At 37.6% G+C, this 12447-nt stretch overlaps 1 protein-coding gene across 9 annotated transcripts in view; it reads left to right on the top strand.

Moving 5' to 3' along the window:
• VPS13B (vacuolar protein sorting 13 homolog B) overlaps window positions 1-12447 on the top strand; it is an 806600-nt gene that overhangs the window by 509011 nt on the left and 285142 nt on the right. For all 9 annotated transcript variants that reach the window (XM_027561445.1, XM_027561448.1, XM_027561447.1 and 6 more), the window contains one exon: window positions 3010-3153. In XM_027561445.1, the coding sequence (XP_027417246.1) occupies window positions 3010-3153 (144 nt within the window). The remainder of the gene's footprint in view (window positions 1-3009; window positions 3154-12447) is intronic.

Here is a 12447-nt window from a genome sequence, read left to right as displayed (position 1 = left end):
ACTGTCCTCATTTTGTAGATGAGGAAACTAAAGCATGGAGAGTTAACCTGTCTAAATTTTCACAAGTAGAAGCAGAACATGGTATGCACCCAACTGGTCTGGTTCCCAGCCATATACTCTTGATCTGCACAACCTCTTTCTAATAAAAGTAGCAATAATACTGACAGATTACTAAGCATTCTCACATGGTGCTGGGGTCCAGCCCCAGTGGATCCAGGGAATTTGAAGCGGGGACGGTGTCGGCGAGGATCAGGAAACAGTTGCTTAATTAAATGTTAATTAAGGATATAAAGAGTAATAGAATAAGGATAGCTCAGTGAGAAAATTTAGTGGAGAAAAGAGGCTGAATAATTCAGCCAGAAGGTGAGAGAAAGAATGACATGGGGAGACCAAGCTTCGGTGAACAAGGCCCGCACTTTATTTTCCAAAGTAGTTTTTATACCTTAAGTTATGCATAGAGGATAATGGGGGAAGGGGTAGAGTCATGCAGCAAGCCAGGCTTTCTTCCTGCAAACTTATCATATGCAAAAGTTTAGGTGATTTGCATCATCTTCTGGCCAAGAGGCCTGTTAACATTTTAAGAAACTAATTTTTCTCTAAAGGTGAAAAGTCAGGTGCCACCCTCCAAAAGCATTAGATAAAGTTGCATTCCTATAGGGCAAAGGTGTAGTGGGCTATAACAAGAAAAGAATTAACTCAAGGGTCCAAGGTTATAAACATTAAAGCTACTACTTACACCAATTATATTAATCAATACACTGCCAGGGACACAGCAGGTAAGGGATATGGAAACTTAGCAGCAAACATTGGCCCAACAAGTGAAAAACCCTTCACCAATACAATTTCTAATCAATCTTTTAACTCCTCAAAGGAATCTGTATTCAGACAGTTTAGAACATCTCATGCCTCTCACAGTTGTGAACTAAAACACTCTTGTCACGCCCAGGACAGCCCTCCATAAAGTCAGAGGTGTAGGTGAGAGCACAAAGCAGTAAAGTAGGCAGACTCTGGTTTTGGGGGGTAGATGCTCGAGAATTTCCAGGGGGACTCCTGAGGCTTGATCCCGCCTTTGCGTATGCGGAGCCTCCTTCCTCATGACCTTTGCCATGGCGGAGTTCCTCACGCTGGCTCCCGGAAACATGGATTACCTTACAAGGAGAGCTCTACACGAATTACCTTATTTACTCTTCTCAGCATTATGAGTATACATATTTTATAGATGAGGAAACTGAGATCAAAAGAAATTAAGTAATTTGACCAACATTACTAACCAGTTACTAATGGAGCCAGGCTTGAAGTCTAATCACTGTGCTGTATTTTGCCTCTATGCCTAGAATAGAAATGTAATAATAATGGGATCCTTTATGTTTAATGTTATGTTTTTTATGTTATGTTAATTTATAACATAATTTGTTATGCTGATAACTATAAATTTTTGATCATTCATAGAGTTATAAGCGGTTGTTATGAAAACTTTGGAAATATGTACAAATTAAATGTATTATTATTTTAAGGAGACAAAAGTTTACATCCTTCTCTGAGTCTTTAAAGAACAGTATTTTGTGTTATCTTATTTGATCTTTGTAATAACCCTAATAAGGAAAGCCAGTGGCTCAGAGTTAGAGAGTCCTCCTGCAATTCAGGAGACACAAGAGATGCTGGTTCGATCCCTGGGTCTGGAAGATCTCCTGGAGAAGGGAACATAACCCACTCCAGTATTCTTGATGGGAAAATCCCATGGAGTAGGAGCCTAGCAAGCTCCAAAGTCCATAGGGTTGCAAAGAGTCAGACATGACTGAGCCTACTAGGGAAAGTTAGGTTAGACAGGATATCTTTATATCCACAAAAATTGTATAAAAATTAAGTAAGTCTACTAATATCTTTCAGTTACTTAGTAACACAATTTGTTTAAAATACACAAGTGTATTGCTTTCATCATTACTTAAGGAATAAAATAAGAATTCTAACTATAATGAATAAAATCTGGAAACTTCTGGAGAGAAAGTTTATTTAACTAAAAAAAGAGGGGGAGGATCATTTCCGACATGCTGTTCTTTATGGCTTTATTAAAAGCTGCTCTAAGCTGTGTAGTTTGTATTTGGACCCATCATAAGTCTCCTTAAATCCGTTCTCTTGGATGACACTAATAAAGAGAAGGTTTGTTGGACATTTCCAAGCATTTGAACATTGTCCGCATGCACTTCATGACAAGAGGCAGGGCTTCTGCTTATTAAGTGAAACTTCTGAATTGGTTTTCATTTCTGTTTTCCTTCGCTGAATGGTTTTCCAACAGTAGATGTTCAAGTGACTGTTATGCAGAACAGCATCAGTTAAGTTAAGTGGACATCTGCCTAATACTGCCAAGATTTTAGCAGGTTAAAGAAGTGAAATTAATTAGTCTAGCTGGTTTTGGCTTCAGCGCTCCATTTTGTTATGAATCATTTGGAATGGATCCTTTGGAGAATACTCAGACCATACCACCTGTGACTGTAATTGGTGCCTATAATTTGCCTGTCTGCCCACCTAGATTGTAATCTTCTCAAAGGCAGATTGCCCTTCAACACTAGTCTCACTCTCTCTGATGTTCCTAGCACTCTAGTATGCTGCATGGTGCTTATGAAATGCTAAGTATATGTCCGTTTGAGAGGATGAACAAGATTATGCTAAAGAATTACATACATCACTGCCTACATATTGAAATAATGATATTAGTTTGAGATGTGAAAAGCCAAATGCATATGAAATGGTGAAAAATTCTTATTATAGTGGGTTTCCCTGTAACTAGCACATGGCCTGCTGCACAACAGGCCCTCATAAATGTTTATTAATTTAATCCACTAAACTGTGTCAAGTAACTGTGCTCACCATATCTGCTATTCTCATTAACATATGAACTTGAGTCCCAGGAGAATTCATCAACATTCATAAAGCTCAAATAAGTAGGAATGATAAATTATCATATAATGCCATCATGCTTCTTTATCTATATTAAACCTTTTTTTCCTTCAGGAGATTTTAGTGTGTGGCCATTCCTTGGAAGTGAATATAACCACAAACCTGGACTTCTTCCTAAGTGTGGCTCAAGTTCAACTCTTACATCAGTTAATAGTAGCAAATATGACTGGCCTGGAACCATCAAACAAAGCCACAGAGGTAACTCTTACCTGATTTTGATTAGGCTTACTGCATTTGTGCCAACTTTACATTGATAATAGAAAAAACAATAATTAAATGCTTTCTGCTAATTATTCTATATTTAAGTTTATTCAAAATATGTATATAAATCATTTTGGATTGGTGTTGTTTATTTTTGAAATTTGCTTGTTCTCTTTTCCCATAATTCATATGCACCTTTGCGGAATTGCTGTGGCCCAGGCCCAGAAAAGTCACTGTTAAAAGCATGATTTTATTGCCCTGCTGCAGTTTTTAAAGTACAGTGCACAAAACCTGGTGTAGCTTTCCCTTACTCAGATCCATTACAGGGACGGGGCCCCTTTTGGAAATGAACTTTGTAAGAGTACAGTGGGAATAGCTTCAAAAAATAGCTTCTAAAGCATTTGTTTCCCATGCTGAGTGAAGAATGGACATAATCAAAAAACTTGAATGCCTGCCTAGAATTTTAATTTTGATCCAGTGTTCATTGGAAGCCTGCATTGTAACCACAAAGCATGTCAACATGAAACAAAGAAAGCTGCTTGTTAGATGCTTCTCAAGATACTGTTTCTTTGCTTTTTGTTTCCCTACTGCTATAATCACATCTGTACTTACAGTAATTATTTTATAAAATCTGTAATGAAGAACCTGTTTATCTATGAAAATGGCATTGCTTATATTTTTGTCATAAGTTAGACGCAGAAGTCTCTTAAGTGTTGTTTATTAAGAAGGAAGGGAAGGAGGAGGTGTTCCCTGAGAGCCTCTTGATACTAAGCAAGTGTGCCAGGTATTTTCATGTAAGTTAACTTGTGTATCTTCAAGCATGTTATTAACAACCACTCTGTGAACCAGATGTGAGCATTATCACCACCTTACAGATTAAGACATTGGGGCTCAGAGACAGTAAGGGACCTGCCTGACAGCATACACACATCACTAAAAAATGGTGAATCAGAGTATTTAAATCTTTCAAGTCAGTGCTTTTTTCATTCTACCACAGTTGCTGTACTATATCTGTTACATTAGTCTCAATCACCTTTTTAAGAAATTATTTAAAAATGATAAAAGCTGTTATCTTTCATAAAGATTCTCTTAACTGCATCATCTTTTACCACCCATGATTTGTTTGCTCAGTATCTTTTAAAAGGACTATAAAGCTATATACTCTTCAAAATATTGACTTTTTCCCCCAATATATTGTAGACAATACATAAGAATATAAATATATGATATGAAACTAAGCAGAGCAAAAAATTTTCCCCATGGCATTTTCAGTGAAATCCTTGAAGCAACTTAGGTTGGAAACAAACTGTTATATTATTTGTGCCAATTTTATGAACCTTTCATGTGACAGAATCTGTCATGTGAAATCTAACTCATGGATTTCTGATATGTTTTAGGAATTTATAGAACTTAGCAATTGGTTGCTAACTATTTACCTACCTATTTCTAAAATCTATTGGTAGGATCTGATTTTAGTAAATAAGGCCCACTCAGAGTTAGATTACTAACAACTCTTTCCTGAATGTCAAGTCTTTTCTCACAGTTCCATAAACAAGCTAGGATTGGTTTTGCTGTTTTAAAAATATGTCTGTCGCCCTTTATTCCTTCTTGGAGATGATGTTAAAAAAGTACAGACAGTATACTGAAATACAGTATAAGCAGTGCACTGCAAAATGATTAGTATGGTAAAATTTATTTTATGTGTGTTCTACCACAATTGGAAAAAAAAGAAGTACAAACTCCAATGAGGGAAGACAGTTCGTTCCTTTCCACCGCCTCAGTAAGGTATGTCTGTGAAATTTCAGTATTAAAAAAAAGATCTTCCATGAACTAGAATATTTTTCTATTCATAAATGAGTAACACAACTCATATCTGATACATAAAGATATTGTAAAGAATTGGTATAATTTCTTCTTTAAATATCTGGTAGAATTCACCAGTGACCCATCTAGACCTGAAACTTTCTATTTTTGAAGTTGATTAATTATGGATTCAACTTCTTTTAATAACTTGTAGGCCTATTCAGATCCTCTGTTGCTTCTTATATGAGTTTTGTTAGAGTCTGTCTTTCAAGGAATTGGTTTGTTTCCTTCAAATGGTATGGGCTGGACATAGTATTTCTTTATTATTCTTTCAGTTTATGTAGGAGCTGTAGTTATGTCCCCTCTTGCATTTCTGATGTTAGTAATTTGATTCCTGTCTTTGGGTTTTTTGTTTGTTTTTTAGTTTTTGGTTTTTTGGTTAGCCTGGCTTAGAGGGTTGTCAACTTTACTGAAATTTTTAAAGAATCAACTCTTGGTTTTATTTGTTTTCATTTTTGGATTTCCTATTTTCAATTTCATTGATTTCTGCTCTCATTATTATTTTGTTTTCCCTGCTTACTTTTAATGGTGTTAATATTTTCAAAAAATGTTTTACAAGGTTTCACTTGAAACATTAGTTTTAAAAACTATTCAGGAGCATGAAAAGGTGATTTTGTTCCTAGAGGAAACATATCTACAGTATAAACAAAGAGGAAGAAAGATGGATAGGTCTTTGAAAATCGAAAGGAAAACAGTGAACCAATCTAAGGATTATTGCTAGAACCAAGATTTAATATTATGTTTACTTATACAACTAACATATAATAAAACTTTCAGTTCAGTTCAGTCGCTCAGTCATGTCCATCTCTTGTGACCCCATGAATTGCAGCACGCCAGGCCTCCTTGTCCATCACCAGCTCCCGGAGTTCACTCAAACTCACATCCATCGAGTTGGTGATGCCATCTAGCCATCTCATCCTCTGTCTTCCCCTTCTCCTCCTGCCCCCAATCCCTCCCAGCATCAGGGTCTTTTCCAATCAGTCAGCTCTTCGCATGAGGTGGCCAAAGTACTAGAGTTTCAGCTTTAGCATCATTCCTTCCAAAGAACACCCAGGGCCAATCTCCTTTAGAATGGACTGGTTGGATCTCCTTGCAGTCCAGGGACTCTCAAGAGTCTTCTCCAACACCACAGTTCAAAAGCATCAATTCTTCGGTGCTCAGCTTTCTTCACAGTCCAAATCTCACATCCATGCCTGACCACAGGAAAAACCATAGCCTTGACTAGACGGACCTTTGTTGGCAAAGTAATGTCTCTGTTTTTTAATATGCTGTCTAGGTTGGTCCTAACTTTCCTTCCAAGGAGTAAGCGTCTTTTAATTTCGTGGCTGCTGTCACCATCTGTGGTGATTTTGGAGCCCAGAAAAATAAAGTCTGACACTATTTCCACTGTTTCCCCATCTATTTCCCATGAAGTGATGGGACCAGATGCCATGATCTTCATTTTCTGAATGTTGAGCTTTAAGCCAACTTTTTCACTCTCCTCTTTCACTTTCATCAAGAGGCTTTTTAGTTCCTCTTCACTTTCTTCCATAAGGATGGTGTTATCTGCATATCTGAGGTTGTTGATATTTCTCCCTGCAATCTTGATTCCAGCTGGTGCTTCTTCCAGCCCCAGCGTTTCTCATGATGTACTCTGCATAGAAGTTAAATAAGCAGGGTGACAGTATATGGCCTTGACGTACTCCTTTTCCTATTTGGAACCAGTCTGTTGTTTCATGTCCAGTTCTAACTGTTGCTTCCTGACCTGCATGCAGGTTTCTCAAGAGGCAGGTCAGGTGGTCTGGTATTCCCATCTCTTTCAGAATTTTCCACAGTTTATTGTGATCCACACAGTCAAAGGCTTTGGCATAGTCAATAAAGCAGAAATAGATGTTTTTCTGGAACTCTCTTGCAACTTTCAAGTATATAGCTAATAGAGAAGCCTTTCAGGTAATAAAATGACCAGCTGATTACAATCCAGTATTTTTGCTCTAAAAATGTACTTCCTGCCTAGTGGTCAAACAGTGTGTATTTGTACACTTTGATTTTCACTGTTTCCTTCAAATGTTATGACTTCCATGATTTCTAGTTCCCAGAATATGCAGTTTCTTCATTGTAAATTAACCTTTTCTTATTTTTCTATGCATATATGACAGGCTGAGAAAATATGCAAGAAAAATAAACATGTAGTAAGCAAAAGTGAAAGGCCCTCAGTTGTGTCCAACTCTTTGTGACCCCATGGACTAAACAGCCTTTCCCTTCTCCAGGTGATCTTCCCAACCCAGGGATCGAACCCAGGTTTTCCACAGGTGGATTCTTTACCAGCTGAGCCACAGGGGAAGCCCAAGAATACTGGAGTGGGTAGCCTATGCTTTCTCCAGCAGATCTTCCCAACCCAGGAATCAAACCGGGGTCTCCTGCATTGCCGGCGGCTTCTTTACTATTTGAATTATCAGGGAAGCCATTATTCAAAAAGCCACAATCAATTCCACATTACAAAGTACATGTCCTTCTACATTCCGTAGTTCGTGTCTCTATGATAACATCTGGCTCTATAGCACTGGTACAATAGGAATGTTATTTGGTTTCTTATATCTTAGTTCACTGTCATTCACATGAGGTTGGAAATTCACCTCCGAGATAACTTCATAATGAAATCTAAATGTACCGTTCTAATTTTTCTCCAAAAATAGATCTCTACGATTCATCCATGGTTTCTTTTCTAATATTTAGCAGGGCAAAATTGGTTTACTGTTTAGAAGATTCTTTACCTTTTCATAAGGTGGTCTATGTCCCATAAAGGTCCAATTGTATAAAAGTGGTTATTAGTAATATAATGTCCATGAAAGAAGAATTAACAAGGGAGCTACTTTAACTACTCGTAGCAGTGTCAGGAAACTTTTGAAGGAGACAATGACTAAACACAGAGTTAACTTTAATTTATCTAGGTCTGTTTATGGGCTAGTAATGCAGACCATTTTATATGATAATAAAAGGAAACTAAACATCATCTTAAGTATTCCTAAAGCTCTTGGTATTCAGGACATTATAAGGAGTTGATAAGAAATAAAACAAAAAAATCTACTTTTTTTAAGGTCTTCCCTGGTGGCTCAGCATTTAAAGAATCTGCCTGCAATGCAGAAGACCTTGGTTTGATTCCTGGGTCGTGAAAATCCTCTGGAGAAGGGATAGGCTACCCACTCCAGTATTCTTGGGCTTCCCTAGTGGCTCAGTGGGTAAAGAATCTGCAATGCAGGAGACCTGGGTTTGATTCCTGGGTTGGGAAGATCCCCTGGAGAAGGGAAAGGCTACCAACTCCTGTATTCTGGCCTGGAGGATACTTTTTAAACATTTTATTCTAGTTGCAGTCACACACATACACACACAATATACCATAAAAAAGATAATTTGTACAGAATTTCAAAGTATTACATGATTTAAGCTGAGATGAAAGCTGAATAATCTATCTGAAGTCTATAGAATTATAAACAGTATAGATAAGATACTAAAACTGGCCTGTTTACTTGAAATGGTTAATTTTTTAATGTAATGCTAATTTTTTCTCAAAGTAGTGCATGAATTTTAACAACCAAATGTTGCTAAACTACATATATCATGATAGTGTCAGTATATTAGCATCCAGTACTCTTGCTTGGAAAATCCCATGGATGGAGGAGCCTGGTAGGCTGCACAGTCCATGGAGTTGCACAGAGTCGGACACGACTGAGTGACTTCACTTTCACTTTTCACTTTCATGCACTGGAGAAGGAAATGGCAACCCACTCCAGTGTTCTTGCCTGGAGAATCCAAGGGATGGGGGAGCCTGGTGGGCTGCAGTCTATGGGGTCGCACAGAGTCAGACACAACTGAAGCGACTTAGCAGCAGCAGCAGCCATTTTTAACTCTATAAGCTTTTTCTTCTGGTATTTATCTCCATCTTTCTGAATAAAATGAATAGACTAACATCTCTGGGGCTTCCCTCATTACTCAGTAGGTAAAGAATCTGCCTGCAATGTGGGAGACCTGGGTTCTATTCCTGGGTTGGGAAGATCCTCTGGAGAAGGAAATGGCAATCCACTCCAGTATTCTTGCCTGGGAAATCCCATGGACAGAGGAGCCTGATGAGCTACAGTCCATGGGGTCGCAAGAGTTGGACACAACTTAGTGACTAAACCACCACCACATCTCTTAATTTACTTATTTTAGTATTACCTATTCATTTTCTTTTACTGTAGGTGAAGATTCCATCTCTTTTACACTTCTCTTCCACTCCTACATTTTCCCAATATTTTTATGTTTTTAAAGTCATTATGAATTGTTTTTGTCATAAAGACTATAATATGATTATATTTCCTCTCCTATATTCTTCTGTTTTCCCTAAAGTTAATCATTGCCACATACTTTTTATTTGCTCAGGTTTTTTATTGTTGCTAAATCTCTATGTCTTCTCTCTCTCTACTCCGATCCCAACTCTCACCAATACATAATACCTGGTATATAATTTAATTTTTTACACTTTGTGCCTTATAATGCCATCTCTGCTTTTCCTTTAAAACTGTTTTTCCTAAAGTTTCACTACTGCCTTCTTCCTGGACCAGTAGTCCTCTCAACTTGCTGCAGACTTGACACAACTGATTCAGTTGAGAGAAGGTTGTGATTTTTTAGGGTAATGGTAGAACGTTGGGAAATTACAGGTAATCAAGTAAGTAATGTTTTTTTTTCTGTAAATATAAATTAGTAAAATCACCAGTATCTTTATCCCACCATTCTAAAATATTAGGTATTTTGAGTCCTCTATAGAAATAATGATGGTATAGAAAAATATTGTAATATGACTCATTACACATACCTAATATAGTTTACTTGGGTATTTTTACAGTTTGTTGTAAAATAGGATGTAATAGCCTGGACTTTTTTGAGCAGTGATTTGAGTATATGCCCTAGGAGTGGTGACAGCGGTTGTTTTTTGGTATTATTATTATTATTGTTTAAACTTGGAAATCATCTGCTTTGGAGTTGATTCATTTTAGGAATGGCAATTCTGAATTTTTTAGTCAACGGTGTAAAATTTTTACAAGACATACTTGACTAACCTAAGGATTGCTAGAGGTCGTTAGAACTTGGAACTTAGAAGTAAAGAAGAGGAGAATGGACTTTGAGTGGTGATGTTATAGCAGATGTTTTCTGGAGTAGAACTTTAGGCAAAATGAGCAAAACAAAGGCAAATGTACCTTGAGAACACATGTGAGTGGAGGTAGGGTTTGAAAGCAGGAACTAAGGCTGGTTTGGGAGAGGATGTTGATGTTCTGGGTCTGTCTCAGTGCTTCCTGTCTTGAGGTGGACATGAATGGGAGAGGCCATTTCAGAGTTCACGTATTTCTGTAACCTTTCTCATTAGAAAAGGACATAGGGGTTTTGGGTAACACGCTTGTGGTGTCTTTCCATTAGCATTACTATGCTGAGTATTTGTTTCCCTTCAGAGGCATCTGGATGGACCACTTGTAACCAGGCGATAAACCCAAGCCCAGTAAAATATGGATTCAAGCAGAGCCTTAAATGGACATGAGGCCCTGTGAGGAAATACCTTGAATTTCTTCAACTGTAGACCTGGAAATGATTTTAAGTATATTACTATCTATTCTCTCCAAGGGAAGGACTTCTTAGGTACACTTAGCTATCACACCTGTTTCAATAAGTTAGACCTTGTCAGTGTTAAAAATAGTATAATTTTCTCCCAATAAAAAGCTTATTCTTAGAAAGAAACACACTGTAGTTACTTCAAGGTAGATCGTAAACATCAAGAAAGCAAGAAAAAATTTAATTTTCCAGCCATTCTGATATTTATCCCATATAGATTTCCTGACCAGAAGTCCAGTGAATGCACCAAGTTTTCCTGAGGCACTATTGAACTATTGTCCTAGTCTTTTTCAGCAGTATTCATTGAGGGATTACTCTATACCAGACACATTGGCTACAAACAGATAGAGGTATGAAAAATAAACATACTGTGGCCCCTGCCCTCTAGGATTTTATAATGTGCATGTAAAATAAAGCATACATTTATAACTAAGAGCTCAGAGCAGTAAACAAAAAGTGTCAAATAAGCTCTCTTTAAAACTAGTGCTGTAATAACCACTCAGAATAAGGAGAAAACTAGGTGGTCAGAGATCTGGCTTCATAGAGAAGTTGGGTTTAAATAGAGAAGCGTGACCTGCCTTGTGTACTCAGTAAATATTGAATCCTTCCTATGTGTCAAATGCTGTTATGGTACTAGGGTAACAGCATTAAAGAAAACAGGTTAAGTTTCGAATTTCCTATTCTGGTGCTCATATATTCAGAGGTGAAGAATAATTGGAACTAGATCAATATATATTGATACCTATATAACTAGTGATATATGACTGTACATATAAACATATATATATATATACATGCATGTATACATATGTACAAACTTATCCATGCACATAACTAGTTGCATTCATTACTTACCATTTGCCCAAAATTAGTCATGTGGTCACACCTGGCTGTAAGAGAGGCTGGAAATGTAGTCTTTCTAATACAAGACCATATGCCCTGCTATAAAAAGCATTTTATCATGAAAGAAGAAGATAATGAATATTGGGGTACAACTGACAGCCTAAGCCACAGAGACTTCAGGGTCACCTGGTATTCAAAGTTAGGATAGTCCTCAGAAAGCAATCTTTTCTCTCCTCAATACTTTGAACATATCCTAAAAAGTTCTACGCTGTATAATTTTGCAGGTCGTTCAGTGCTGTTATAGGGACAAGTATTGTCTTTACTCAGCATTTCTAACTCTCATCTGCTAATAGAACTCCCCTTCCTTTGGCCAAACAACATTCTCCTAGTAATACTTTATATGGTTTTGATAGGGATTCCCATTTCGGGGTAGATATGAGACAAAGGCCTGGTTAGTTATCATATCAATCTCCCTGACCTAGTTATTGGTCCAAATATGGGCAATTTACTCTGGCGAGTGCAGTGTTGCATATGAAGACACTGGGAAGAATAAGTCTTCTCTTCTCAGTACTCACTGATTCAGACAATACTGCAGTGTTCTAAGGTGGAGATAATAAAACCCAAGGAAAGTACTGAGCACAGAATAGAATTTGATGCTGAATAAATGCTTGTAGTATGAATTAGTAAATGAATTCCTTAATTCACAGGAAGTCCTATTTCTGTTCATAGAAATAGCAAAGATGTATGCCGCATACAGGACTTCCCAGGTGGTGCCAGTAGTAAAGAACCTGCCTGTCAGTGCAGGAGATGAAAAAGACACGGGTTTGATCCCTGGGTTAGGCAGATCCCCTGAAGGAGGGCATGGCGGTTCACTCCAGTATTCTTGCCTGGAGAATCCCATGAACAGAGGAGCCTGGAGGGCTACAGTCCATGGGGTCACATAGTTGGACATGATTGAAGGAACTTAGC

Source organism: Bos indicus x Bos taurus, chromosome 14 (assembly GCF_003369695.1).
Source record: "Bos indicus x Bos taurus breed Angus x Brahman F1 hybrid chromosome 14, Bos_hybrid_MaternalHap_v2.0, whole genome shotgun sequence".
NCBI classification, from domain to species: domain Eukaryota; kingdom Metazoa; phylum Chordata; class Mammalia; order Artiodactyla; family Bovidae; genus Bos; species Bos indicus x Bos taurus.
Note: the sequence above shows the minus strand (reverse complement) of the source record. Positions and strands in the feature narration are given on the sequence as shown.